General features: G+C 39.2%; 1 protein-coding gene across 1 annotated transcript; it reads left to right on the forward strand.

The window, feature by feature from the left end:
- The first annotated feature begins 750 nt into the window (after positions 1–750).
- On the forward strand, positions 751–25,541 carry LOC139127458 (hemicentin-1-like). The gene is made up of 16 exons (XM_070693380.1): positions 751–1,847; positions 3,039–3,362; positions 4,854–5,141; positions 5,424–5,708; positions 6,144–6,413; positions 7,379–7,441; positions 7,946–8,215; positions 8,607–8,876; positions 9,342–9,608; positions 18,179–18,442; positions 19,954–20,259; positions 20,835–21,119; positions 21,846–22,013; positions 22,435–22,474; positions 22,922–23,031; positions 24,364–25,541. Exons 1-16 carry the CDS (start codon positions 1,697–1,699, stop codon positions 24,447–24,449), a joined length of 3,447 nt encoding a protein of 1,148 aa, XP_070549481.1. The 5' UTR covers positions 751–1,696; the 3' UTR covers positions 24,450–25,541.
- Positions 25,542–25,845: the final 304 nt, after the last annotated feature.

A 25,845-nucleotide genomic window follows, 5' to 3' on the forward strand; every position in this document is an offset into this window, starting at 1 on the left:
CGTTAGCCCCTTGAATGTATATGGTTCAGGGTGGTTGGTATTTATCATCAAAATTTTGAAATTACCAAGCGATCTGCGTGGGAGTAGGATTGGGTCATTTTCGTTGCCTTGCCAAATTTGAGGACAATAAAACAAATATGGGGGGAGGAAAATGTGGCCGTTCGCAGTTGGACGAATGATGGGTTTTGGTGCTGTTTGGAATAATTTTGCAGCGAGCGTCCTTGAAAGGAGTGGGCGTGTTGGGACAAGTATTGCACTGCCAGCCAAATTCAGCGAAATCATGGCGAATGAACAGTTGCGAAGGGACGTGTCAATTTGAATAAAAATGGCTTTGAATACTACATTTACATCGGTTGTTTCGTTGTCCCTGCTCTGGAAATGTCACAGCTAAATGTGTCAATCTTTTCCAGGTTGACCTCGTGACTTTCTTTTCGCCGTTGACCGTTGCCCCATAGCTAGTTATTCTGGCAATGACATCACACTATTACATGACCGTAGAGGGACTGTTTTTGTCCGTGTGACATTTGTCAAACCATCGAGACCATGCCTTTATATATACGTTTCGTTCACATCCCGAAACGTGAAAACCCGGGGGCGATAAACCAGCTGAGTTCGAGAAATCGTAACCACATGTGCTCTACATGGTACTCGTGATATTCGTTGGTATTTTGAACGAAACTGAAATGAGGGTGGGGGGGGGCGAAGAAGCGAGAGCTTATTGCAACCTTCTATAATTAAAATTTGAAACTATCCCTCCCCGTTCTCTAGTTTCGACCTCATCCTCCGAAAACCACAGTGCCCCTCTCAGTTGCGATTGGAAAATCTGCCAGGCTCCCATACGAATGCAATCCTCTGACGTCATTCGCGGCCCAACTGATTTGCATAATGGTGTGCATAATGGTGTGCCGTCAGGCCCTCAAAAAAACAACCGTCAGCGAACAACCTTGTTTGCACTTCTCCCCCTCCCCCTCCCGCCTCGGTAATCGTCGAAATGATTATAAAAGCCAGATAACCATAGTGATCGCCTGAGATGTTGTGAATACTTGTCAAATTGTTGTGAAAAACCGTGACCAATAAATTGATTCCGCCAATCCTGGGTACATTTTGCCAGATCGTAGACGTATAGTGCAGCCCAAGTGTTCAAATGCATTGTTCTTTATGGCTTTACATATCCCTCGCTTTAGAAGACAAACTAATATAACATTTCATGCTTACTGGTAGTAAGCATAGCGGAACGTCTCTTATCAAGACGTGCGTTGATGGATTGATTGATTGACGTCGACTGATTGATTGATCGATTGAATAATTTTTCTGTTCGTCCATTCATCCGTTCATTGGTCCAGGATTCATCTACAAAACCAAGCATCCATTCACAATGCCCTTCGTCATATCCTTCCAAGCTCGTGCCTGCGTGCACGCATTCCCAACCGATAGTCATCAAAAGCAACGGTGTTAACGTTCATCAACACACTTCAACGTTTTCGGGGATAGTTTATGTGTAGGTATGGCTTTCCATCGACCAGCGCCCTCAAGGTCCTCGGCTGGCCTTTTTCTTTAGCTTTTCTTGTGAGGCGCTGTCTTTCTCTGAGACAAGTGTCATACTTTCTAAGTACTGGCTGGAATTGGAGGCGAAGGCAGCCTATAATCGTCAACTACACGACTCAACGAAGCAAAAAAAAATTATCAACGACGGCACATGAAGAAGGAAACCCGGACCTACACAACCTACAACATCGTCTGTGACCTTTCACTGGTTTGTACAAAAATCATTGTACAGATACATACTCTCATACCACGCATAAAACAACTTTACAACATGGCAGTTGCGACGATGTTACTTGTATCAGGTTAGTCACATCAAATTATTGCTATGCTTTCTTTAGAAAGGGTTTGCTAATGGTATTTGGAGAAATTTATGGATCATCCTAATGAATATTTTTGAACTACCCGGACCAGGCTAAATAAAAAGAGGTGTGCATGTGTTCTGGTAACCCGACCTACCCTATGAAATTCTCCGACCCTAAAATTTGTTTTCATATTTTTACAAATCACGAATGGTTTTCCCAGTTTACGCTGATTTCTATTTGGTGGCACTCCCGTCTATTCAAGATCATAGTAAAATAAAACATTTCTGACCGGCAACCATTATAATTCCTGATTGTGCGTCTACAGATTCATGCGGTTTTGTTGACCTAATTTTTGGCCCCACCCTGTCCCGGACAGAGAAATTCACACTGGTTGCTCTTTGTAAGAATCCGTTTTCGACTTTTTGTTAAGAATTATATAAATAATGTTATGAGCAAATGACAACATATTCTAACAAACAAAAGACAAGAAAGCGGCCACAGCATACAGGCTATAGCGAACATAGCAAACACGGCGACTTTTGACCTAAACCTGCGGCGGTTTGCACTCTGTAGCATGCATGTGTTTGAATAGCGAGCGCAACGATGTTGCCAGTGGACAATAATTATTGCATGATTTCTTTAATGTGGTTATTTTTGTCGAGTTGATTTTCTCCTCTAAATAGTATCGGAGGATGTAGGAAGGAACCCTGTGTGTATCCGTTGTATACCTTCCTGCAGTCTGTCGCTCTACCTGTCTTTATATTCGCCTGCTGCTTGTCTTCTCATAGACCAGCTTGTATCTCTGTACGTGTATCTGTCGACCCGTCCGTCTACCGTTCTTGTCCCCCCGTAATACTCTGACTTTAAGATATTTCACCATCATAATGTTATCTAATTAAGTTACACCGGGGGTCATAACCGAATAGTCAATGGTCCATTTAAAGTATGGCATAATGTATTCATATAACGTCCAAAGGGTTCAGAAACTAAAATACAGCGATGCAAATGATTCCCATAATTTTACCTGCAGAAAGTGAATGGTATAACCCCTACCGATCTGCCTGTTATATTTATTTAACATTTGCATATAAAATATGTTGTATTTTTTCTGATTTATTTATGTCACTTATGTTTACTATTTATTCATTTTCGTTTCTTACAACATGCATACATTTTGATTGGCTCTTCCAGTCGTACTTCTGTCGTCGTCAACCGCAACTGCCAACGTCGACGTGTTCAGATCGAGGCCCGCAGATACGCTGGTCCTTCTCAACGACGACGCGCAGCTGAACTGCAGTTTCAACACCCAACCTACGTCGACGAGGTGGGTCAAAGGTCACCGGAGGCAAGTTGTTGCCGAGGGTCGACGCGTTATTAGTGGCAGTGGTAAATATGAACTTGGAGACGACTACAATCTCATTATTCGTAACGCCACTCTGGAATCAGCGGGTACCTACTCATGCGAATACAGAACCGATGATCAGATTGCCTCAACTGCTAATCTCTACGTCATAGGTATTAATTTTACTTTTCTCGGAATTCAGCTAAATGATTATCGATACTCCGACAGCCTGGAAGGGAAAATACCTATGGACTCAGTTTAAAAATATTTCAATAACATTTGTTCTAGAAACTATGTTCACTGTTTTGCGTACCAGCCCTAGGTATTTTGACAAAATATTATGCAGATAACACGATTGGAACTAATTTGGGATAATTTTTTTCTTATAATAGTTCAAATTTATTAACATTGTTGGGTGCCATAGAGCTTTAAATGCAATATTAAAAATTACCCATATAAATATGGGTATTGCGAATAGGGAAAACGGATGACCTTACATTTGCTGATTAAACAAACGTAAATACGATATCCAATTAGTTCCAATCATGTTAACTGGATTGTTGACAAATTATTTCTAGCTCGAAAAATGACTAAGTAAAAGCATTCCTGAAATTTGAGCTGGCAAGGATTTGAGAGTGGAACAAAGTAAACGATTTTATACTGGAAATGTAAATGTTCAGTGAAATTTAGAAAAAGATACCTGCACCAAATTAACTGAACTCTAAAGTATATAATTATAAAAAAATAGAAGAGTCGGCCGAGCCTTGTAAATTTTTAAACCTAGCTAGGGCCATTTCATGAAAATTCTTTGTTTGTCGTGCTTGATTTTTGACAAACCTACGTCCAGGCAGGGAAAATTCAATCACAGAAAAAAAATCCATGTATATTTACATAACACATTTTTTAAATAACATTTCCTTTGTAAGAGTGTTAACATCGTGTTTGTTTCCTTAATTTTCTGTGAAAACCTACCAGTATGCGGTCGGCAAACGAAGAATTGTACTTAAAGCGCCTCATATAGTGTATCAAAAGAAGCGATAGCAATAGTTTAATGTTCCTGTAAATTATCCTAGTGACCAGATTCAGAGGGACTTTCCATTTTTTTCGGTAGTTTGCCATTGCTGGACGATTTCGTTGTAGAAGGTTTGTAAATTTGCAGACATGATTTGATGGATCTGACTGTAACCTGGTGTGTTTCTATAAACGTTTCATCCTTTAACCGTAGGTTCATTATGTAAACTGTTACTTTCAGAGAAGTTATGCAGTTGCCAATAAATTGATAATTAGTGAACGTTCACCGTTTTGAAGGAAGGGAACTTGCATCCTTCATATCATTTAATCGAGTCCGATAGCTCCCATGAAATGGCATGAAATATCATTAGAGATTGACCCAAATTCATAAATAGAGTTATCGAGGTATTGACCTACAAAATGTGTTCATAAAACGCTGTCAAAAATCGCATATACTAATCTAGAGAAATCTAAAGCAATCTGTCCAGAAAAATATTTTGTCAATATCAACCCCATCCTTATCTAGAGGTCCAACTTTACCATAGAAAACAATGACATTCGTTCAAACCATGATGACGAAAGGGTAAAACAGTATTGTCCAATTTATTTTAGACCAACATTAACACTTGAATATTGTCGTTTGCGAATTTTAGACAGGGTGCCGAATTGCTCATCGGATCATGGATTTACCGCCGTCGCTGGACAAAATACAACGTTCACTTGCAGTATGGATTTGGACGCGGCCGCTCCAGGGGATTTGGTGTGGTTCATGAACGGCGTGGAGGTGTCCAGGAAATCTGGCATGTCCAACACATGGACGACAATATTCGACGTGGAGGACGATGGGGCAACTCTGAACTGCAGACTGGAGCACTATACTCTATCTGAAGACAAATGGGAGTCAATGAACTGCGGTGATGATGTTGTCCTTGACGTGCAATGTAAGTCTCATCTCGCCAACGTCTACATTTCTGATCAATGCGTCAAACACTCTCGTTGATTCTTTTGTTTTTAGTAGATATAGTTTGTATCGTGAGCTCTACTGACGATCCTCTTGCGTTTGTACTTTTTGTGCATGTAACGTCGTCACAAAATTATAATTGAACCCCAGTGCGATCCAGGGTCCTGAATGCGGAGCAAATTCTGCAGTTGTTCTGCCCCTCTTTTTCCTTCTGTCATGGAAAATCAGTTTGTCAAGTTTGGTTTCAAAACCTGTTCCCCAGATCCCCCTGTCCTCCATCGTGAAGTCAAAGGCAACGCAGACGACAAGGGCACTGTCGTCGAAGGAAACCCGATATCTGTCGAATGCACGGTCAGCTCCTCCAACCCCGGTGTAGATACACTATACTGGACAAACCAAGACAACGTGGTGGTTTCACAAGGCAGTATTCTGAGTTTCGTCTCAATCTCAAGACACCAAGCTGGGACGTACACATGTATCGCCCAGAATACGTTTCGGAACGGTGCCAAAGGAACTGCGTCCATTGACGTCCGTATCGATGTCCAATGTAAGCTATATATATTGTTCACTCAACTTTATTTTACAAGCGTAATACTTGAGCTATCTTGATTTGTTTGGAAAAAAAAAAACCCCTTTTTTTCTTATTTTAGCCACTGTTTTTGACAAAGTATAAGGAAAAGGAGTTATTCGGAATGTATGTCCAATGTGAAGTTATTTGATTGTGTTTGCATTTCTTAACAGCATAACCAATACTATACCACCTACAAAGTTAAAGCTGTGCTGCGTGCTCTGTTTCCAAGGTCCCCACCAAAATTACACGTACGTCCTTAACATAATCGTCATCCTCGTCCAAAGCACACACCAGTGACCGTCATGCAACTGCAAAATTACTTCATAATCGTTTATTCTGGGTGAAATTCATTTGCTCACCGGTTTCAAATCTCTCTGTGTATTTGTTTCTTCGACATTTTCATTGACTAAGATTGGGATGGTGTATCTGTCCAGGACAGAAGTAACCGTAAAGTGGTAGAAGGGCAGACATATTACGCGAACTGCACCGCCGCTGCGAACCCGCCGGCTAAGTTACTGTGGATTAGTATAGACGGTGTTACGAACGAAAGCCCAAACCTCGTCATAACCAACGCCAGCAGACACGATGTGCTGTCGCTTCAGCCCATGTGTAGCGCCTGGAACCACTTCTGGGACGGCAAGAGAAATAACGGTCACGTGATCCTAGATATAGACGTCCAGTGTAAGTATGTTACAATGCTTCAGATGTGGTCTATTTCAATCAGTGCTCACTTCAACTATTCGATCGTACTCACTTTTTTCTGTTAATGTTTTGTGTAATCAATTTCATGACATTTATTTTTAATTTTCTTCGATTACTTTCTGCCGAATGAAAAAAACAACAATAACAACAACAAAATAAAACAATATCAGTAGCAACTTCGGCCGATGCAATTTTGCCATTATAATCAGTCGACCTAATTTAGCAGTTGCATTCTTTGTGTGCAGAAGTTATCGGGTGGCGTTCACTATAGCCAGTAGACTTTCTACTTCTGCCACTGTTGATAATATTAGGTCAACGTACTCTTAATGTCAAGTAGCCCTTCGCATGCGCACACAAGAGTTTTTATCATCATATGACCGCGCTAACTTCAATTGAAAGACGAAAATGTCGAATGTGTTAATAAGGAGTAAATACACTTTTCACCTTTGACTCCAAGACACGAAACTAGATTTTGTATATAAGTAAAATTTTCGGAAAGTTATATTAAAGACAAGGGGTCGTCGGAGCTGCGGTCAAAGGTCGTATGATAATGAGACCCGTACGACCAATGTAAACACTGTATGCAACAAAAAATATGACTAATGAAAGTTAAAACATGTACGTCATGGTATTCATAGTGAAATTTAAATGTTGCAGCTATGCTGACGTGATCCTTCTAGATATTATACATGCAATGCATTCTTTTGTCAAAAAGAAAGTTGGAACGACCCCTCAATTTAAATTTATTTATTTAAACTGATATTGAAGGAACACACAAACAATGCGTGTAATTGAATACAAAAGTAAGTTGAATATATTACACATTGGGTTAATGTCAACCCACTTGGGCCCCTCTCAAAAGGCACTGCAAATGTAAATTATGTCAGCAGATTGCTAAAACTTTATTTTAATAGCTTTGACTTATTCGTCATCTCCCATGCCAGACCCACCTGAAATAACGCTGCAAGTCTCGGGTGAGGCTGACAGGAACGGAACAACAACGGAAGGTAAATCCCTGTCGGTCGAATGCGTCATCACCGCCTCCAATCCCGACACCGACCTCATCTACTGGTCAGACGGCGAGCATTCCTTCGTCAGTGACGGGCGGACGATACACTTTGACTCGGCAAGCCGCTATCGGCGGGGCAATTACACGTGCACGCGCGGAGAACACGTTTTGGGGACGGCTCCAAGGGAATCACCTCAAAGGCGACGAATATTGACGTTCAGGTAAGTAATTGTTTTGTATTTATAGGAGATATGCGTCAATATTCGGTCAATGGGGTACAGTTTCTTGCACGTCTCAGTCCCTCCTTACACCTTCGCCCCTTTTTCTTCTCTCTTATGTATGTAAAATACAACATATCAATCTGGAAAACAAAACAAGCCGCGATTGACAGTATGCGATGTCGAAAACAAACGTTGCACGAACCAGTGTCTTTTACTTGGTCGAGTACAGAGCTAGTTTGCAAACGAGATTTAACCGATTTATGTGTTTTTTCTGACCTCAGACTGGGACGGTATCACGGTCCGAGATCTGAGTAGCCGTAAGGTGATCGAGGGACAGACCTACCATGCCAACTGCACGGCTTCGGCAAACCCCCCTGCCAGTGTGTTCTGGGTACTACTGGACGGAACGATAAGCAACAGCTTCCAGATAGCAATCGAAAATGTAGAACGCGGGAACACGGTGTCGCGCCAGCCGACGTGCATGGCGGGAAACAAGTTCTGGGACGGTACACGGAACAATGGGTTTCTCACTGTTGATTTAGATGTCGAGTGTAAGTATGTACAATTCTACATGACAGCCAATTAACCCAGACTATTTGAAATTATTACCAAGGTTTGTATGGTCATTGGCAAATTTTGCGAATCTGGCGTAATATTTCAGAGAGAGAGAGAGAGAGAGAGAGAGAGAGAGAGAGAGAGAGAGAGAGAGAGAGAGAGAGGAGAGAGAGAGAGGAGATGAGAGAGAGAGAGAGACGAGAGAGGAGAGAGAGAGGAGATAGAGTAGGCTGGGGAGGACAGAGATACAATGTGAGAGGGAGGCGCGAGAAAGACAGAGATAGAGACAGACAGACAGACAGACACAGACAGGCAGACAGACAGACAGACACAGACCCAGAGTTTATCAATTTTCTTTGTTTAATACCTCTTCATCATTAATTCCAGTTTGGGATGGCGTTACTGTACAGGACGACAGTGATGGCAAGGTAATCGAGGGGCAGACATACTACGCAAATTGCACAGCCTCATCCAATCCACCAGCTAACATATTCTGGATATTCCTCAACGGTCAAATAATCGTCGGTCCTCACCTGTCTGTCAGGAACGTCACTCGAGGAGACCAGGACGCACTCCAGATCACCTGCATCGCTGGGAACAAATACTGGGACGGGACTCGCAATAACGGTCACGCCATCGTCAATATTGATGTGCAGTGTAAGTAATTGGTTCATGTAGTGTGAAGTAAAAGCGCAATGGACTCGAACTCGGAGGTTTAGTTATGAAGACAGTGACGGCATTTGTATGTGTAATCTGTTATTATATATGATGTTAATGTTGTTGATGATGATGATGAAGATTACCACGATAATGATGATGATGACGACTAGTATCATGATGATGATGATGAGATGATGATGATGATGATGATGTGATGATGATGATGATGATGATGATGATGTTGATGATGACGACGACGATGATGGTGGTGGTGGTGACAGTGTACTGCTTGTTGTAACAATGTGATAAAGTGTTCCAATTATAGTAAAATTCAAATATGACAGTAGCTTGCTAAGCAATAAATGAAGTAACATTTGATGAAACTATATTTTAACCATATCCAGCCGTATTTTTATACCTCTGTTTCCATGCTACAAACTTGGCATCCGTTGTCCAATTTAGATGAACCGAACGTTGAGATCACAGACGCCAATGGTTTTGTGGAAGTTGAAGGTCGTCCATACAGTGTTCACTGTAGTGCAACCGGCAATCCAACACCATTGGTGTACTGGGAAGGCAGGGAGAATGAAGGAAGACCAAGTGACCACACACTCGTCATCGATGACGTCAGCCGAGAACACGAAGGGAAGTACACATGCGTCGCCGCAAACACCTTCTGGGACGGGTCACACGGTACAAGCGCCAGTTCATTCGCGCTTGAGGTCCAGTGTAAGTATTATGACAAGAAGTTCGTCCATAGCAAGAAGATTGAACATTTATCATGTAATATTAATTTGTTTTGTTTTTTTTTTTCGTTTGTTTGTTTGTTCGTTCGCTTTTTGTTGTTGTTTTTTCTTATATTCTGTACCGACCTTTATTCACTTGAAGAATAAGCTCATGAAAGCAAAATGAAATATAATAAGGATACAAAACATACACAGTAAAGAAACCGCTGGACGAAAAGTTACAATCAATTTAACACAGGTTTTATAAAGCCCTGAAATCAGTCTGCACTGTCTTGCGCAAAAACACAGTTTTTCGAACTCCATCCAGGGATACAGCTTCTTATATCAGGATTGTGTATTTGTCAACCTGTCTGTCTGTCTTGTTGTTTATTTATTTGTTAGTTTGTTTGTTTGTTCGTTTGTCTGGTTTGTGTGCCTTGTTAATGTGAAGGGCTTTCTGGTCCATATCTCTATTTTACTTGGAACGTGTTTGCGTGTATTTGGGATTATATTATATCATGCTACCATGCGCCATTCTGATTGACGAGAGCGATGCTAAAATATTGTTTTAGCACTGATAGCGGTGGTTAAAACGGGCCCCTAAACCAGCATTTTTGAAAATTGTCCGGTCGGTGCATTTGAACGATGTAGCTCTGAACTTAATCCGAAACAGTCCGCTTTGTTTCAAAGACCGAGTTCGAATTTCGATACAGAGATAAAGTATGGTTCTGTAACTCACCTCTTGGTGAAAATAAGCGGTCTATGATGAAAGAAATCTCCGAAGCAACAACATTTATTTTGGTATGATGATGTACAAAATTGTATAGAGTAACAGCGCACTGTGTAGTTTGCTTGATCGATTCAGCAGGAGTCGAGACGCGACATACCGCTCTTTAAAACGAAGCTACTAACTAGTATTGGTTCATACACAAATAAATTGAAACTTCCTCACAGTAACGGTACGTCAGATATTCCTTCCTAGAGTTTGGGCTGTAACAGACCAGGGTGTTCTAACGATGTAGCCAAGAACTTGAAGAAGTTCAAAATAACAATGCGATCATTCCTGGCGACTGCGACGAAAATCGCTGTGTCAGCGTCCAGCTCTCGCTGAATCGGGCAACACACTCTGCTCGCATATTACAACTGTTCATACAGTCGCCGTAATCCATGTCTGGATTATTTCAAAACTGCACGTTTTCTGGCACAAATTATCCATCCAAAATATCCATCAAAAATAGAACCTGTAACCCCACTGCACCACCTCCTCTGTCTGAATGTTACGACGGTTGGCGCACACCGGACTGACAGTGAATGAGACAAATCTATTTTTAGTGTACTACGCCAAAAAAAGCCAGCGCTATTGTTTTTATGTAAATTTACGAAAAAAATTGTTACTTTTTCTTTTGCTTTGAACTCTTGACCCATTTCTGTGCCGAAGCAGTTCGTGTTGCATGTAAATATTAATGAAATTTTGATGAACGTAATGCGTATGTTATCGTAGGATATTGTGTTCGTGTGTTGTCAACGTAATCCAAACTTATAAAAATGCTCGGTCTCGGGCGATGATTTTCCGACGTTCGATCTCTCAGACGTCAGTTTTCTGCATTTTGGGCTGAAACTGACGAAAATGCCGGACCAAGACGACAAAGACACACAAGTTGATATAATATAATAGCAATAACCCCTTCCGCAGTCGGGTATACACTCGATTTTGGTACAATTCGCTCCATATAGCACTCGCCTATCGGCTCGTGCTATATGTCGCGCATTGTACCAAAATCTCGTGTATACCCTCCTGCGGCGAGGTCTGGGAAGTTTGTTACTTATTCCTTATCCTTATTCCTTATTCAAATGTGAAGTTTGTTACTTATTCCTTTTTCCTTATTCCTTATTCGAACGTGAAAAGTTGTTACTTATTCCTTTTTCCTTATTCCTTATTCGAACGTGAAGTTTGTTACTTATTCCTTTTTCCTTATTCCTTATTCAACGTGAAGTTTGTTACTTATCCTTTTTCCTTATTCCTTATTCGTTTCCTTTTCCTTATTCGAAGTTTTTCCTTATTCCTTATTCGAAGTTTTTCTTTTTCCTTATTCGAAGTCTGTTACTTATTCCTTTTTCCTTTTTCCTTATTCGAAGTTTTTCCTTTTTCGTTTTTCCTTTTTCCTTATTCGAAGTCTGTTACTTATTCCTTATTCGAACGTGAAGTTTGTTACTTATTCCTTTTTCCTTATTCCTTATTCGAACGTGAAGTTTGTTACTTATTCCTTTTTCCTTATTCCTTATTCGAACGTGAAGTTTGTTACTTATTCCTTTTTCCTTATTCCTTATTCGTTTCCTTTTTCCTTATTCGAAGTTTTTCCTTATTCCTTATTCGAAGTTTTTCCTTTTTCCTTATTCGAAGTCTGTTACTTATTCCTTTTTCCTTTTTCCTTATTCGAAGTTTTTCCTTTTTCGTTTTTCCTTTTTCCTTATTCGAAGTCTGTTACTTATTCCTTTTTCCTTATTCCTTATTCGTTACTTATTACTTTTTCCTTATTCCTTTTTCGAAGTTTGTTACTTATTCCTTTTTCCTTATTCCTTATTCGTTACTTATTACTTTTTCCTTATTCCTTTTTCGAAGTTTGTTACTTATTCCTTTTTCCTTTTTCCTTATTCGAAGTTTTTCCTTTTTCCTTATTCGAAGTCTGTTACTTATTCCTTTTTCCTTATTCCTTATTCGTTACTTATTACTTTTTCCTTATTCCTTATTCAACGTGAAGTTTGCTACTTATTCCTTTTTCCTTTTTCCTTATTCGAAGTTTTTCCTTATTCCTTATTCGAAGTCTGTTACTTATTCCTTTTTCCTTTTTCCTTATTCGAAGTTTTTCCTTTTTCGTTTTTCCTTTTTCCTTATTCGAAGTCTGTTACTTATTCCTTTTTCCTTTTCCTTATTCGAAGTTTTTCCTTTTTCCTTATTCGAAGTCTGTTACTTATTCCTTTTTCCTTTTTCCTTATTCGAAGTTTTTCCTTTTTCGTTTTTCCTTTTTCCTTATTCGAAGTCTGTTACTTATTCCTTTTTCCTTATTCCTTATTCGTTACTTATTACTTTTTCCTTATTCCTTATTCAACGTGAAGTTTGCTACTTATTCCTTTTTCCTTTTTCCTTATTCGAAGTTTTTCCTTATTCCTTATTCGAAGTCTGTTACTTATTCCTTTTTCCTTTTTCCTTATTCGAAGTTTTTCCTTTTTCGTTTTTCCTTTTTCCTTATTCGAAGTCTGTTACTTATTCCTTTTTCCTTTTTCCTTATTCGAAGTTTTTCCTTTTTCCTTATTCGAAGTCTGTTACTTATTCCTTTTTCCTTTTTCCTTATTCGAAGTTTTTCCTTTTTCGTTTTTCCTTTTTCCTTATTCGAAGTCTGTTACTTATTCCTTTTTCCTTATTCCTTATTCGTTACTATTACTTTTCCTTATTCCTTATTCGAACGTGAAGTTTGCTACTTATTCCTTTTTCCTTATTCGAAGTTTTTCCTTATTCCTTATTCGAAGTCTGTTACTTATTCCTTTTTCCTTTTTCCTTATTCGAAGTTTTTCCTTTTTCGTTTTTCCTTTTTCCTTATTCGAAGTCTGTTACTTATTCCTTTTTCCTTATTCCTTATTCGTTACTTATTACTTTTTCCTTATTCCTTTTCGAACGCATAACAGACCATAAAAATCATACTAATGCAAGTTTTAAAATTATTGGCCGACAACGGAAAATTTGTCAGCATACGGGAAGCTGGCTGGCTAACCGGTACATCGTGTCACCTCTCCCGTTGAAACACGGCCACACGTACCCGTGGTCAGCGAGATGGAAACATGTATTTGTAGACCTTACTGTAATGCTTTAAATTTTACTTCACCATACTCACACAATTCACAGAAAAAATCCTTATAAGTATAGCTCGGTTTTTTTCTAAAATCATAAGCATTCAGTTTATATAAAGGTCTAAGTCGGATTGAGTGAACGGGGCAGCGGGTAGTTCGCTATGTAACTTACAGTGCGGTGTGCATGATCAATGCAAGCACATAGCCGGTTGCCGTAATCGTAAATTGTTCAAAACGTAATTTACTACAACAAATTGAGCAAGCGTGTTGAGTTGTAAAGATGTTGTAAGCATTAGTTTTTGACATTTTGATCTCAAATATTATGTTTCGTGATCATGGTACGGCATAGAATTTGCCCTTTGCTGTCTGTTTTATAGCCACCTAATTTCAAAGATGGCGCCCGTGGGTGACACAAGGCTACAGCTTATATAGTCGCCGCGATCGTAACTTTCTTACAAATACCAATGATCTCAACCTGAAAAAAGCTAGAATTCGACTTCACTTGTGTAATATTCATTAGTTTTTAATGTCTTTGCTTTCGATTCGCTTTTGTACATTCACGCTGCAACAAAGATTTTGCTGATGCCCTACGCTAGTTAGGGGGTTGTGCACTGCCCTCGTATTTCAAATATGGCCCGGTAAGGTAATGTTGGTAGTTGCCGTAATCGTAAATAACTTTCAAATGCAGCTTTTTATCAGAATTTAAACAAGAGGGTAAGAAATTGCTTATTTATTTTCATTAATCTTTGACATTTAGTCTTCGGTTTTGCTTCATACTGCAGCGGTCCCCCGTAGAATTAGCCGGTACTCACCGGGACTTGACTGATATGGATATGGTAGCCTACGCGATCGCTTAACGATCAAATAAAGTCAACAGCTACGTACTGTTGCCGCGATTGTAAATGCGTAAGAAGTATGGTTTGATATCACAATCCTAACAACAGAATTCGACTTAATTAGTAACGAATAAGGAATAAGGAAAAAGGAATAAGTAACAGACTTCGAATAAGGAATAAGGAAAAAGGAATAAGTAACGAATAAGGAATAAGGAAAAAGGAATAGGTAACAAACTTCGAATAAGGAATAAGGAAAGTAACAAACTTCACGTTCGAATAAGGAATAAGGAAAACGTTGGAATGGGGAAAACGGAATAAGTAACAAACTTCGAATAAGGAATAAGGAATAAGTAACAAACTTCAGATTTCGAAAAAGGAATAAGGAAAAAGGAATAAGTAACAGACTTCGAATAGGTAATAGAATAGATGGAATAAGGAAAAAACTTCGAATAAGGAAAAAGGAAAAAGGAATAAGTAACAATCTTCGAATAAGGAATAAGGAATAAGGAATAAGTCACAAACTTCAGATTTCGAATAGGGAATAAGTCAAAAACTTGAGATTTCGAATAAGGAATAAGTCAAAAAGTTCAGGTTGTGAATAATTAAGGAATAAGTCACACACTATGACAGAACCCCACGGCCTGTGCAACAAGCACGCCGTACTAGCGGTATTTGCACGAGTGCTGCGGTGTTCGTGTATTCGGCGCAGTCCTTTCACGAGCGAAGCGAGTGAAAGGACAGCCGAATTCACCGCAGCACGAGTGCAAATACCGCTATCACGGCGTGCTTGCACTTACAGGCCATGGGGTTCTGTTATTATTACATATGTTCTATCTTTTATATGCATCATTTATCGAGAGAGTCGACGATAGTCGTGCGTGCTACTTGTCAAAGCTTCATGTCGACCTTGCGGAGTTATATAAGATTGACACACTGTAATGAGGCACCGAATCAGATTTCACTTTTCATTGGTCAACGCCGCCACACCCTCCATTTTGATTGGCTAAACTATTGTTTACTTGTTTATCAAGGATGACGTAAGAGGAACGTCGGAGGGCTTGAACTCTGCTTGCGATCGCTCACACATACTTAGCAACATGCCATAGATAGCCAAACGAAGCGAACTTTGAACGTGGAACGCTTTTGATTTTTTCACATTTTGAGCTTGAAATTCTTCTAAATGATCGATACAAATAACAGTTCGAAGATTTTTATGGGAAATTTAAGAGTAAGATACGGCAAACGTAACTTGTCGAACGATCACATTTCAGTGTTCACGGCTCCGTGGCACACAAGCGCTTACCAGTCTCTGTTATCAATAGCGTGTAGGACACACAAGCACAGAATAAACTTAAAACGGGGAATGTCCGGTGAGAAAACTACTGTCAAAAACGTCTCTGAAAATGTTAACTATTTAACTGGCTCCGCTGCGCCCGCAGTTACATGTGTTTCGATGTATAATGGCCGTGGTACGGCGGCCACCGTGTATCTATAATGGAGCTAGAAACGGACGTCGCCCGTTGTCAATGTTTTTGCTTAGCTGAAAAACAAACTGCTCTTCCGGATAATAAAAATCATCATCACACTATAATAAGTACATGCAATTTTCTTTGTCGTAGTTTTTAATCGGTAATGTCATGCATTTTACAATAACAAGCATCGAACCAAGTGAAACGAAATCTTATTGACGACATTTTTTGTGTTCACGAACATAAATAGTTCCGGGTCAAAAGTGGTAAATACTCATTAACATAAAGGATGGTATGATGTTTTCGGTATTGCACTGCAGTGCTAATACCTGTAGTACGCGCGCGCTTCGATGCAAGTAGATTTCGAATAAGGAGTAAGTCACAAACTTCAGATTTCGAATAAGGAATAAGGAAAAATGAATAAGTAACAGACATCGAATAAGGAATAAGGAAAAACTTCGAATAAGGAAAAAGGAAAAACTTCGAATAAGGAAAAAGGAAAAACTTCGAATAAGGAAAAAGGAAAAGAATAAGTAGCAACTTCACGTTCGAATAAGGAATAAGGAAAAAGTAATAAGTAACGAATAAGGAATAAGGAAAAAGGAATAAGTAACAGACTTCGAATAAGGAAAAAGGAAAAACGAAAAAGGAAAAACTTCGAATAAGGAAAAAGGAAAAAGGAATAAGTAACAGACTTCGAATAAGGAATAAGGAAAAACTTCGAATAAGGAAAAAGGAAAAAGGAATAAGTAGCAAACTTCACGTTCGAATAAGGAATAAGGAAAAAGTAATAAGTAACAGACTTCGAATAAGGAAAAAGGAAAAAAACTCGAATAAGGAAAAAGGAAAAACTTCGAATAAGGAAAAAGGAAAAAGGAATAAGTAACAGACTTCGAATAAGGAAAAAGGAAAAACTTCGAATAAGGAAAAAGGAAAAAGGAATAAGTAACAAACTTCGAAAAAGGAATAAGGAAAAAGTAATAAGTAACGAATAAGGAATAAGGAAAAAGGAATAAGTAACAGACTTCGAATAAGGAAAAAACGAAAAAGGAAAAACTTCGAATAAGGAAAAAGGAAAAAGGAATAAGTAACAGACTTCGAATAAGGAATAAGGAAAAACTTCGAATAAGGAAAAAGGAAAAAGGAATAAGTAGCAAACTTCACGTTCGAATAAGGAATAAAGAAAAAGTAATAAGTAACGAATAAGGAATAAGGAAAAAGGAATAAGTAACAGACTTCGAATAAGGAAAAAGGAAAAACGAAAAAGGAAAAACTTCGAATAAGGAAAAAGGAAAAAGGAATAAGTAACAGACTTCGAATAAGGAAAAAGGAAAAACTTCGAATAAGGAATAAGGAAAAAGGAATCAGGAACAAACTTGACGTTCGAATAAGGAATAAGGAAAAAGGAATAAGTAACAGACTTGAATGAAATCGCTTTAGACATCTCTCAGATATCTGCGTGAACGGACAGACAGACGGATGGACGCACGCATTGACAGACGGACGGACACACGCACGCACGCACGGTGTCCGTTGGGACTAACAACTAACATACTTCACATTTTGAATAAGGAATAACCAATAAGGAATAAGTAACAAACTTCACGTTCGAATAAGGAATAAGGAAAAAGGAATAAGTAACGAATAAGGAATAAGGAAAAAGGAATAAGTAACGAATAAGGAATAAGGAAAAAGGAATAAGTAACGAATAAGGAATAAGGAAAAAGGAATAAGTAACAAATAAGGAATAAGGTAAAAGGAATAAGTAACGAATAAGGAATAAGGAAAAAGGAATAAGGAACAAACTTCACGTTCGAATAAGGAATAAGGAAAAAGGAATAAGTAACAGACTTGAATGAAATCGCTTTTGACATCTCTCAGATATCTGCGTGAACGGACAGACAGACGGATGGACGCACGCATTGACAGACGGACGGACACACGCACGCACGCACGGTGTCCGTTGGGACTAATAACTAACATACTTCACATTTTGAATAAGGAATAAGGAAAAGGAATAAGTAACAAACTTCACGTTCGAATAAGGAATAAGGAAAAAGGAATAAGTAACGAATAAGGAATAAGGAAAAAGGAATAAGTAACGAATAAGGAATAAGGAAAAAGGAATAAGGAACAAACTTCACGTTCGAATAAGGAATAAGGAAAAAGGAATAAGGAACAAACTTCACGTTCGAATAAGGAATAAGGAAAAAGGAATAAGGAACAAACTTCACGTTCGAATAAGGAATAAGGAAAAAGGAATAAGGAACAAACTTCACGTTCGAATAAGGAATAAGGAAAAGGAGAATAAGTAACAAACTTCACGGACCCCCTGCGGCGGGGGTTATTGCTTAATTAAGTTTAGAAGACCAACCGGCAGACGACCTAAAATCTAAAATCTTAACGTTCTCGCTTTCATCTTAAAGATCCCCCTGAAGTGAATTTCCAACGAGACGCCATCATTTGCAAGGAAGGCGATTCAATCACGCTGAGTTGTCATGTGGAGTCCAATCCCCTAGCTCACTCGATAAAATGGACCAAGGACGGCTTTGTGAAGTCAGTAGAGCAGTACTACGACATTGGTGCTATAGAGAGACAGGACCATGGGGTTTACACGTGTACTGCCAAGAACACATTCTACGACAGTACCGAGGGTGTCGGCAATAACAGTATGACTGTCACAGTTCAATGTAAGTGATTTATGACATTAGAGTTGAGTATCTCACGTCCCCAGTGCGCTGAGAGTGTGAGAACACAGTGTGAGAACAATTTGTTCTCACACTCTGTATTGTTGCGCGACCAAACACCTCGTATGTGAAACGTATTTTGATTGGTCGATTCTGCTCAGCGCGTAGTTCACTGTACAAATTATTTGACGATAGAACATCGCGTAATGTACAACTGGCACTATAGGGGACAGACAACTGAACCGCAGAGTGAACAGGTTGTTCTAGATTTGAGTACGGTCAGCGCGGCGTCGGCAACAAATACACGGAGGATGACCGCTTTTATGTTGTAACGGGAGAATTCAGGCCATTACAAACCTATCGGCTATTTACGCTCGTCGACATATTTTTGGAGAGGAACCGACTTGACAGCGATACAGTTAGCGAAAGACTTCGATGAGCGAGCCATTTGCACACGAGGCTGTAGCAGACGACAGCTTTCACGCAATGTCATCAACAGATGGCCACCAGAGCTGTTTCGCAACATTTTCCTCAGATGACCTGGAGAATTTTGTGGCTGACCAACAAAACAAAATTGCCATATCGGTAATATACATGTTAACGTGTTTGATATGCTCATCAATGAACGGAACTTCATTTTTCTTTGCGGAATGATACAAATGAAACAAGTGCAATCGTGTGCTGGTTTTTGATAGTATAAACCTACCACAATAAAATGCAATTTCTAAAGATATTGGAGGGACGTGAGAAAAATAATCCCACACCCCAATGGGTTGGGATGGAATGTCTCACACTCGTTGGGGAATTCTGTCTCACACTCGCCTTCGGCTCGTGTGAGACAAAATTCCCCAACTCGTGTGAGACATCCATCCCAACCGTTGGGGTGTGGGATTCTATTAATCTCAGTATCTAGCTATGTAGGGCCTATATGTGTATGAATGTCTGCCAGTCTGTCCAGCTGCAGCTGTCTACATACCTGCCCGTTTCACTCACACATGTATGTATGTATGTACATATGTATGTATGTATGTACGTATGTATGTATGTATGTACGTATGTATGTATGTATGTATGTATGTATGTATGTATGTATGTATGTATGTATGTGTGTATGTGTGTATGTGTGTATGTATGTATGTATGGATGTATGTATGTATGTATGTATGTATGTTGTATGTATGTATGTATGTATGTATGTATGTATGTATGTATCTACGTACGTACGTACCAATCTATCTATCTTCTATCTATCTATCTATCTATCTATCTATCTATCTATCTATCTATCTATCTATCTATCTATCTATCTGTCTAGTATATATGTATGAATGTATGTATATATCTATGCATGTATCTATGTATGTATGGATGGACGGTCATACATTTAGATAGATAGATAGATAGATAGATAGATAGATAGATAGATAGATAGATAGATAGATAGATAGATAGATAGATAGATAGATAGATAAACTGTTCAATAACATGTGATTTGTTTGCAATTAATATTACAGATTTACCTGACGTAACCATACATGGACCATTCCGACCAGTCGTCGAATTCACATCGTCGTCCGTGACGTGTAACATCGTGGAGGGTCAGCCACTTCCATACAGAATAACGCTCCTCAAATTCAACGGATCTCGGCCCTTGGAGATTGCCCAGGCGACAAACACTTCCGGCGTGACTGAACTGAGCCACGATGTCGCTACCACTGAGAGATGGATGAACGGAAGCTACTACTGCAACGTCATCACACGATTCTATGACGGCACTGAGGAAAGTGTGACGACCCCGGAGGTTGACGTCATAGTTCACTGTTAGTCTCATCCATATTGTGAATTACATTTTTATTTTTATAACGATATTTTATACGGAAACTAAATACCAATGCTTTTTCTCTTTGATATTGTCATCGATATTACAATGTTTCGTCGGCAAATACTGATGTGTCTACATATTGTGTAATCTGTTTTCAACACAGGTGAAATTGGCCTCTAAGAGGCAACATCATATCGAAATTTTGATGCATAATGTAAATCCGTTATTGTACATTTATCTGAGAGCGTATAATATCTTTTTACTATGCAACAAAAACGGATTTGTTGATTTAAACTTATTTTTTGGTTTTCTGAATGCTGCTTCCATCGCTTTCAACAACTGGTCGATAGTTTTCGACACTACACACTCTATTGCTGTCATAGTGTTCATTCTTTAGATATTTGAAATCGAAAAATGACCGACAATCCCTTTCTATGTACAAAGTGTATTATTTGAATAGTTGCGTTTAGACCCTATATCAACCTGCTTTTATTTTTGCCATCGAGGACAGGCCTCAGTTCGAAGTAAGCTAATGTTTTAGTCGCTTAATCATCGTTGCGTGTTGGATTCCAGATCCCCCAGAGTTTATGAACGCATCGGAAACGATCGTCGTCACAGCGATGGGGGAACAACTCGTCCTCAGGTGCGTTGCCGATGCATATCCCGTGGCCGACGTGTTCTGGACCGACGCCGACGGGAACACTTTGGAATCAGTTGAGACGGTCCAGGGCACCGTGATAACCAGCGAAGTGGTCATCGACAAGGTCAACAGAAGTAAACTGGAGACGTATGTCTGCACGTTTTCCAACGAAATCGGCAACGCAACGTCGTATGAACGACAGCTAGCAAAGGTTGAAAGTAAGTTCAATGATTTTATCGATCGAGTCCCAACTTGAAATGTTTTTAGTGAAATCGTCACTCACTTTCTTTGCTTACATGGTCATCAATCGCTCCATTAAAATCTAAAGTATTTGAAATCTAAAGTATTTACGGTAGTACGCGCCTTGAAAGTGAAAGACTTGAAATTTTGCTCAATCTTTCACCAATGAAACTTTCAACCATTCTTCCATTAAATCAAAACTAAAAATCGAGGGTTACCATGCAAATTTTGATACTAGACAAACAAATTACCTAACACTTACTGATATTTGAAATTCAAAATGGCTGCCATCGCTGTGTTAACTTTATGCGGAAATTTTTTTTTTTTTTTATTTCCGATTAACTAAGATGATGAAAATATTTTGTACTCCAAGAGCCCCTACGAGTGGTAGATCAGCAAAAAATTGTAAAAGTTTCAAAATCTGAGTATATGTCCAGGAGGCGCATTTCATCTTTAGCAGAGAGTCCAGCAACTTGGTGCATAAATATAGCAAGCCTGTAGAAAACAAATAAATGCAACTTGTTTGCAGAAGGGTATTTTACATGACTTTCATTTCACCAATTTAATTAACTTTGTCAAAAACATTGTGCAAAAAAATCTATACACGTCGATTTAGTCACTCTTGCCGCAAACAGCTGGCTGACTACACATGACGTAACTAATTAGTGCACAACATTATCACTTTTGGTTTTTCGCCCCAACAGACTCCGATACAACCCGACGATTCAGCATCGCCGGTGTCGTCATTGGCGTCGTGGTCGTCGTCATCGCTCTAGCGACCATAACGGTCGTGGCGGTCTTCTGCAACTGTCGACAAAATTCCAACCATGCGGAGGAGGAAGAGCAGGAAGATGACACGGGCTCTGCCTACGGTAAGGATATGTGGCAAGGAGGGAGACATACCGATGATTGTAGACAGTGAAAGAGAGATGGCTGGGCGGGCCAATAGACAAAGAGATAGACAGAGACATTGCCAAATAGATTGAAAAAGACAGAAAGTGACAATTATACAAACGGATTAATAAGGCTTGCTTGAGCAAAGTGAAAGAAAGAAAAAAGAAACGAAAATAGACGTACACAAACCCCAAGAAATCAGAAATGTCTTTATGTAAACATACAGACAACCCCCACAAACGAACTTGCGGAAGTTTTTAAAAGTTCGCCTCACAATAAAGATTAAGCTTTCTTTATCCGTATTTATCAGGTGTTAAAATCTAGTCACTCTACTACAGTATCGCTTATGACCTTCAATGGACGTTTAAAATTTTTGTTTTAAAATTATTTTTACACCAGCTTTTCCAGATCCGCCCATTCTGGTGAACCCTAGTGTCATGTAAGTTATTAATATAATGTTTATCTGTATTCAAAATAATTTTAATTCTACTTTTGTTTCTACACATATTTTCCATATGTGAGTTGGTACCGTTCAAATATGAAATGAAAAAATATCAATAAGTTCTCGTGGTAGATGTGCTCCCGAGGTAGAAAAGCATCCACGCAGTGTCTTAGTGGTGTTTGGCCCATCATCGCTTCTTTGGAATTTTCTTGCACGTGGAAATGCATTAGCATCCACAGGAATGACGTATTCAGATTTTCAACAGCGTAGCTCGGTTTTTGAACCGTCTTTATTAAAATTAGGCGTAGTGAATTTTGGTCACCGACCTCCGTGTAATTTGAATCTTCTCGATGCTGAGTTTTCCTGTTTTCTTTTAATTGCTATGCCTAGTATACACCAGTATACCGTTTTAAATCTCGCTATTTATATGTCGTTCTTCACCAGAAGGAACGAGCCTGTATCGGAAATAGTCACTGAGACACCAGACGTGATACAGCCATCCCCGGACGAACTTGGAGATCCCTACAGGACTATTCTAGACCCTATCGATGCAGGTAAGACTAGCGCGCTGACAAGATGTCATGATTACTCTCTCAATTAAGGGTATAGGAAAAAATGTGTGACTGGAAAGAAGTGCCACTTTCTCGCTGTAGAAGTGACCCCCACTGTCATTCTCACTGTTATGAGTCTTGACTCTCATAACTGAGCATTGAGAATTTCAATTCTCACCGGGAAACACTGAGAATTTCCCATATCATCTGTGAACAGTTCTTACTGCACTTTGGTGAGGAGCAGAGTTTCTCACTTGGTACAAGGTGAGAATAACAGAAAGAAAATGACACTCATCCGTGTCACACAATTCTTTCTATAGTATTAATTGATGTTTCTACTCTCTAAGCACGTAATCAGTTCTTGTCCAACTTAGGAGATTTTGTGTTTGTTTCTTGATATTTTTGTCTTTTTTATGAATATCCGTCGCATAGGTTGGCCTGTATATAGAAGTGTCATATCTGTTGACAGACGCGACAACAAAGGTAGTTTTTATTACCCAAAAGAGCTTACTCAGTTTAATGTTTTTCAGTGTTTGTTTTTGTGGGTTTTTTCTTTTGTAGTTTGAATGTTTTTTGTTAAGACCCTCTTTTCCTTCAAACAAAAAATAAACTGAAAGAAAGTAAAATATGTGGATATCTTCAACAGCCTTTAATTAAAAAGTGTCAACTTCAGCTCCATATTACTGCTCCCCTATTATTAACTATCTAGCTAATGCAGTGACACCCTTGCTTCGAGTATACTATTTTAAAATGAAGTCAGCGTGCAGATATAGAATAAGCCACAGCGTTGAGAAATATGTTGGCTATTTTTGTGTCATTTAATAATTTACATTCCGACGATGTTTTCAGAGTCATATTGATGAATCTCTCTCTCTCTCTCTCTCTCTCTCTCTCTCTCTCTCTCTCTCTCTCTCTCTCTCTCTCTCTCTCTCCTACATGTCATTATCTGTCCATGGATCTTATCTCCGTTTTTCAATATATCTGTTCACCTACCTATGTCTATCCCTCCCTGTGACAATTCGCTTTCGCATATCTCTGTCTGCCTTTCTCCCTCCCTCAATCGCCCCTCTATCCTCGTCCCTCTTATTCTCTTCCTCCCTTGACCCCCTCCCTCCCTCCCTTTCTCTCCTTCGATACCAAATAACTAACAAACTACTGTACGTGATCAAAGGTCAAAAATACACACCAACAACCACATTATAGATTATTTCAAATTTAAACGCTCCTGTTTTCATATTCATCTTTGGAATGAAAAAGGGGTCAAGAATTCCCCTTACCGGTGTGTGTATTGACAATCACGTATTTTCTCGACCTCTCTTTCGCCCTTCTTTGCAGAGGCTATTCTGTCTGCATTGATAGCCGGGATGGGCGAAGACGACGAGCAAGATGAAGACCGATACAATATATGCACAGAGATCTAACTGAACGGGGATGTAATACGAGAGCACTTTGTGAGACTGGAAACTCAAATTATTCTTGTTGTGGCTTATGTCAGAGAAGGCCATACCACTCACTGTGCCGCGCTGGCTTCGAATTTCCTGTTTATATGTGGTCTCCCAAGTCAGAAATTTCGTTTGCTGAACGTCAGTCGATTGTTTTTACGTTAAAAAACGCTTGCCTCTTACGAAGAACATTAACCTGGGAAGACAAGATCCAGAGAAACGTGGAGTTGTCGGCATCCCGACAAAAAAAAAACAAAACGCTCGATGGATTTTGTCGTTTTGAATTGTACCGTATTTGTCACTTTATCACGTTGGTATGCTGACAGTGATGTGACACAACGAAACTTTGCAAAATGCCAGACAGCAGGACACGCATTTCAATGAAAGAAAAATTCAATTGATGAAAATATTCACCGTTGTGCTTGTACTGGCCTATTTGCTTGACAGAGAAACAAATCTGCCCCGGGTCACAAGAATGAACACATGGGAAAGAATGCTCGAAACTTACAATGGGTGGGGTACCATCATTAGTAATAACAGCGAAGCAACGAGAGTATGTCAGTGGGTTAATAATTTAAAATGGTTTCGTAAATATCATCTAAGAATAGAATGTTGTACATCTATGTATGTGTGGAGAGAATTTGAATATGGTCTTGATTTGCTACTTTATTTTGTAAGAGAAATGTTATACCATAAGTTATATTATCAATATTTCGTATTTTGTCATTGGCTGGTAATTTAAAGGGGGGTCATATAATGTAAAATTATTTTAGCACCATGCTATATTGAATGCGACTCTTCAGTTGGTTTTGATAATGATATGGCTGGTTTCGTACTCAGGTTACGACGTCACTGCGGTTCCCAGCGGCCGTGCGGCTTGTGGCCGTTGAGGGCATCGTTTGGTTTACCGCAAAGAATGCAACAAGAAGAATGTTCGCTATCTGTGTAGGCCTGAAAGTGCTCAATACCAGGTCTAACAATCTTGAATGGCTTATCGTTTGGGATTTGTGTGAAATTGGTATCATGGGCTTTTTCAATATATGCAGCGCATTCCGAATAAACGATTATTTCATAATAAACCTCGTGTTCGGCTCAGGGTTGTATCTAAGTTTGATCTTTTCTAGTACCGAGTGAGCTCTGCAGAGAGGAATTACCTTAGTGCCTCAATGAATAGCTTAAGGCTTCTAGGTTGACGTCAAAATAAGTAAGGGAAACTTAATGCAAAATTCTTTAGCTTCTTTATTCTGTGTTCACCATGTGAGAGATAAGTGTGGAAATGTCACCTAAATAAAATGTGCAAATGACTTGAAAGGTACTGTTTTGCTTTGTAAGGGTTTAGTGTTTGTTCGGTGGTTTTTATTATATCAGGAAATTC

The sequence above is a fragment of the Ptychodera flava genome, unplaced genomic scaffold, assembly GCF_041260155.1.
Source record: "Ptychodera flava strain L36383 unplaced genomic scaffold, AS_Pfla_20210202 Scaffold_32__1_contigs__length_2955704_pilon, whole genome shotgun sequence".
Taxonomy (NCBI): Eukaryota; Metazoa; Hemichordata; class Enteropneusta; family Ptychoderidae; genus Ptychodera; species Ptychodera flava.